At 33.9% G+C, this 5,513-nt stretch overlaps 1 protein-coding gene across 1 annotated transcript; it reads right to left on the bottom strand.

The window, feature by feature from the left end:
• Positions 1 to 241: 241 nt before the first annotated feature.
• Positions 242 to 1,900, bottom strand: LOC120085341 (uncharacterized acetyltransferase At3g50280-like). Its single transcript, XM_039041281.1, has one exon. The coding sequence runs from the start codon at positions 1,812 to 1,814 to the stop codon at positions 441 to 443; it is 1,374 nt and encodes a 457-aa protein (XP_038897209.1). The 5' UTR covers positions 1,815 to 1,900; the 3' UTR covers positions 242 to 440.
• Positions 1,901 to 5,513: the final 3,613 nt, after the last annotated feature.

Below are 5,513 nucleotides of genomic sequence, written 5' to 3'. Positions count from 1 at the left end.
ATCTTTATAGGATTGAAAGACTGATTAAGAATGAACATCTGAGTGAGTTAAAAGAAGATTTTTTACATGTATGTGAGTCAAGCCTTAAAAGACAAGATGACTGAAAGATCTTTTTACTAGAAAAGGTCACAGAGCCAAAGGTTTGAATATTTCACCATTTTTACAAGTGATTATTCTAGATATTGATATGTTTATTTAATGTAACATAAGTTCGAAGCTTTTGAAAATTTCAAAGAGTACAAGACTGAATTTGAAAATGCATTAAATAAAATAATTAAAACATTTCAATGATCAGGGTGGAAAGTTATAGAAGAGTTATAGAAGAGTATTGCATACATTTAATATTAAATACCCATGAAAGAAAAGAAAATACCATACATTGCCCCCAACTTTTGGATATCGTTGCAATGTTGATTGCTTATTTTGTTGTTAGATCATGATTAACAATCCAAGTGCCGCGGAGGAGAGATAGCATTCATGAACTCCATATCAGACTCGAGATTTGCCATATTTTGTGGGAGCAAACAGATTTCTAAATCTACACTTCCTCCTCCTTCATATCCTGGATAACTAATAACCTTGCCGTCGAACGTGTTCCCATATCCACTTCGAACTCCCACGGCTTTCCCCATTCCAAATTCAGTCTCATACATATTGAATCTGGGCGAGCTCCCCATCTTGACGTTGTATGGATTCGAAGCAGAACTCAATTGATAAGTATGAGGACACTGAATCCACTCCTCAAGTGATTCTCTTATCTTTTCATTTGTTTTGTTCATCACACTTTCGTGCAATTTCCACGCACCCCAACCCAACCCTCTTTCAACCAATTCCCCTGCTTTTGCATCCGCTTTCACTGATGTAATCATGTTGCCTAAGTAATCGTCAGGCAACGCTGGTTTTAGTCTTCCCCTGTAATTTGCGGACACGCTGAAACTGGTGCTTTGATCCTGCGGTATGCAACGAGCTCGTGTTATGGCTCGCCATACAAGTGCGCTCAACGATTGAAAGGAGGAGATTTGTTTCGTGTCGCACTCTACATTGGCTTTTGCTTTCAGATCTGCAACCGATTCTGCTGAGAAGTGGAAAATTCTCTTCCTCAACTCGGGTGCTTCGAATCGGCTAATAAATTGATCCGGGTCGGTGAAGGGGAGATTAATAGTTGGACCATACCCGTCAGGAAACCACCGCTCTAGAATTGGTGGCCGTGAAATTGAAATAATTCCACGTCCATCAGATACTGGAGCTTGAAAAATCTCAGACCACATATTGAAGAAATTCCAAAAGGAAGTTCCATCGCCAATACAATGATTGAAAGAACAGGCAATAAAGACACCGTCCAATAATTCAGTTACCTGAATGGATAGCAAAGGCATAGTGTGGCCATCGTAGTTGACGGCTTTGTTGAGGTCGAAGAAAGATTGAACAAGTGAAGGCACATGAAGCGGCGAGAGAATGTCGGAGACTGTGATATCAAGGACGACGTGGATGAACTTGGCTCCGGGGCTGTTAACGCAGTCGACATAAACCCCATTGGTAGTGGTAGCAAGGCGGCCGGAAAGTGGGTAGAAATGGAAGAGAGTGGTGGAGAGGGAGGTTTTGAGGCGATGAAGAAGGGAAACCATAAAATGATCTCCATTGTTGAAGGCCTGGGGAGGTTTGTGAAAGAGAAGGCCTTTCTGGTTGTAGTGGACGGAAAGCACGGTGAGATCAGAAGGGCCCAAATAGAAGGGCTGCTTTGATTGTGGGGGAAGATTTTCAGGTGTAATGAAGCAATTGGAGATCTGTTGGAGTGGAGGATGATTGGGTTTCATGGCCGGCGTTTGCGACACTAAGAGAACAAGTTGTGCAGATTATAATTTAAGCTTGAGAGTAAAGGCAGAGTTGATGAAGATGCCTGCCGTCCATTAATTCAATTACCTGACTGTATAGTAAATGCACGGAGAAAATTAAAAGTATATTGTCCTTTTAAAAACTATTTAGAAAAATATTGTTGTTTTCAAACTATTTGTAAAAATATTGTTTTTTTTTTTAAAAAAAAATAAGTCGAGAGTTGAAAATTCGACCTAGATGGGTCGAATTTTGAACCCTTGACCTTCCCCTTCCCTTTACATTTGCACAACTTTGAACCCTCAACCTTCTCCTAACATTATTATTGAGTCTGTTTAATTATCATTATGGAGATCTTCCTCATAATTATTTGATGTGGAGAGAACGAAAGACTTTCCTCATTCCGGAGACCTTCCAGAGACCTTACTAATAACACTCATAATTATTTGATGTGTTAAAAATAATTTTGTATGGGGAGAGAACGAAAGAGGGAAGAGTAAGAGAGAGAGCAAGATTTTGAGAGAGCGAGAGCGAGAGCGAGATATCCGTACAATTTTCCCTTTTTTTATTTTTTTAATTATTACACATTTCACCTTCTTTCTTTCTTTTTTTTTTTTTAATTTTCCATTTTATAAAAACAATTTCTAAAAATATTTTTTTATTATTAATAATTTTTTTTAAAAAAAAAAAGAAAAAAAAAACTCCATCAAAATCATGGTAACAAATGTACAAAAGGAATCCAAGATCATTATTGTAAAATCTTTTAAATTATTGACCTCACTACTGTGATTAAAATTTCTGTTTTTTATATCAATAATACAGTCTTATTTATAGACTTGCATGTGAAATTTTTGGGTGTTGATTTGATTTATTATGTCCCCAAATTATTATCTAAAATATGTAAATTTGAATATTGAAGTTTTTTTTACCTAATTTGAATATTGAAGTTTTTTTTACCTAACTTTTTAAATTTAGGCTATCTGATGTTATTATTTATGTCAGTGACATTTAAAAGCTTCTATATCAAAATAATTACTATTCATAATATATAAAAAGAATAAATTAAAAAAATAATATCTCATAAAAATAAAAAAAAATGTAAATTAAATTTCTCGTTTATATAAAAATAATAACAAAAATCAATGTGTCCCATAAGGCGGACGTCGTCGATTCGAGCTGGTTGTCATCGTCGACTTTGAACTTGAGGTTGCTCGGGTTCTTCTTGATGTTGCTCTGGTACCTCTACAGGCGCTTCATAATATAAATATTCATTATGCTCTCCACGACCCCGACCATGTCCATGCACGTATGAAGACGAAGGACCAGCCTCTGAGCTGTCTCTTATACACATCTAGATGTGTATAAGAGACAGGACCAAGGTTGTGATCAGATGCCAGTCCAATTGAATAAATCCTAATCTGGCAACCCCATAGAATCCAGATGTGCGCAGTAGGGGTAGTATTCGAGGGTGGAGGGGGATAGTGCGCTGGAGAACTGCCTCTCAACGCCTGCAAGATATTTCTCCAGTACCTGTCTCTTATACACATCTAGATGTGTATAAGAGACAGCTCTCCAACAGACATGAAATATATGCGTCTCGGGCCTCCATCTCTCGACCAAGGCTGTGATCAGATGCCAGTCCAACTGAATAAATCCTAATCTGGCAACCCCATAGAATCCAGATGTGCGCAGTAGCGGTAGTATTCGAGGGTGGAGCGGGATAGTGCGCTGGAGAACTGCCTCTCAACGCCTGCAAGATATTTTCTCCAGTACTATGATCTCGCCATACAACAGATAATCGATGAATAGACTGGTCGTACAAAACATCAGGATCAACAGGTCCTGGGTTTAAAGCCATGATCTGAAAAAAAAATATTTATTTCTCAATTAAAAAAAATATGTGTTTCTCAATTAGAAGAATAATGTACAACTTAATTAGAAGAATAATGTACAAGTTAATTAGAAGAATAATGTACAACTTAATTAAAAGAATAATGTACAAGTTAATTAGAAGAATAATGTACAACTTAATTAAAAGAATAATGTACAACTTAATTAAAAGAATAATGTACAACTTTATAATAAAAAAAATTTGAATATACAATAAATTTATTTACTTTCCATAGAAATATATATATACATGACCAATGAGAAAAAAAGCTAGTAATCATTAATGAAAAAATAACAACAATAATAGAATTTTGAATTGTAAGAGAGAGCGAGATTGAGAGTGAGATTGTAAGAGATAGCGAGATTTCTTTTTCCTTATCGAGGGTTGAAGTTTTGACTTATGTATGTCGAAACTTCAACCATCCACAACCCTTGTTTCCAAGTTTTTCTTTCTTTGTTGAGTTCCCAACGTTCGATCTCTACATTAGTCGAATCCTCAATCTTCGACTTCTAGCCTCGAACTCCCAAAACAATTATATTTCTTTAATAAGTTTCAAAACAAAAATATTTTTCTAATAAATTTTGAAAACAATAATATTAATATTAAAGATCTAAATGCATGTTGGTACCAAGTTTGTCAACCCCAACAGAGGGCCCATCGGATGGTGGGTGAAATTAAGAGCTAATGTGGGACCATTATGGGTATTGTATTAAGCACGTGCAGGACTGTATTGTAGTGAAAAGCAATTCAATAATTAAAAGGATATTTGTAATAGATACTATAATTTGGAGAAAAGTCTAAACTTTAAGCAGAATATTGTTAGTTACAAATTACAATATAAGAAATGATGCGTAGTTTGTTTAAACGTTTTGGTTTGTGTAATTGAGATTTAACAAACGAAAAGTTATGATGCACATAGTGATTTTTCAATTTTAACATTATTGTAGATGATTTTTCGGCATACAAATGACAAGTGAATTAGCGTTTTGCTTCTATTTGACAACGTCAAGTGGCAATGATCGAAACCATTGGCATACAGCATGCTAAATAACTAAAAAAAAAAATATATGATAAATTCTTTGAAAAATAATTTACTTAAGACCCTAAACACTCGGATAAACTTGATACACAACCATATAGTTCTTTTAACTTTACAATAAAACTACCCATTTTTTAAATCGATTAGATTGTCGCGAGAGGAGATTTTCAATGGTTGCAATGCATTGCAAGTTTGTATAATATTTTGATTAGATTGTTGAAGCTGGTTATTAGTTGCTACTATTTTCTATAGTTTGTAATTGCTAAGGCTCCATTTGGTAATTATTTGATTTTTTATTTTTAGTTTTTAAAAATTAAGTCTATAAACACTTGTACTATCTCTAAATTTCTTGTTTTGATATCTATTTTTTATTCATATTTTTAAAAATCAAGTCAATTTGAAAACTGAAAAATGCATATTTATAAATTTGTTTTTTGTTTTTGGAAATTGGCTAAAAGTTCAACTATTCTACTGAAGATTGATACAAAGCATAATAAGAAAATGAGAGAAAATAAGTTTAATTTTTAAAAATTAAAAATAAAAAAGAAAATAGTTACCGAACAGGACTAATTTTTTCTAAAATTCATTAAAATGTTTTTGGGGTGTAAAACTTTTTTTTTTTTTTGCCAAGTATTTATACATGTATTCAAAATTCAATATTTTTTAAATTCAGAATATATTTTGAGGTTTAAATAACCCTTTGGGGTCAAATAAAATTTGAATAAATGATCTTATCTTGTTTCCAAATTTGAA

Source organism: Benincasa hispida, chromosome 9 (assembly GCF_009727055.1).
Source record: "Benincasa hispida cultivar B227 chromosome 9, ASM972705v1, whole genome shotgun sequence".
NCBI lineage: Eukaryota > Viridiplantae > Streptophyta > Magnoliopsida > Cucurbitales > Cucurbitaceae > Benincasa > Benincasa hispida.
The sequence above is the reverse complement of the archived record's forward strand: the minus strand, read 5'-3'. Positions and strand labels throughout refer to the sequence as shown.

Excerpts from the sequence above, each read along its gene's own strand:
- LOC120085341 (XM_039041281.1), bottom strand. The coding sequence starts at position 1,814 with ATGAAACCCAATCATCCTCCACTCCAACAGATCTCCAATTGCTTCATT.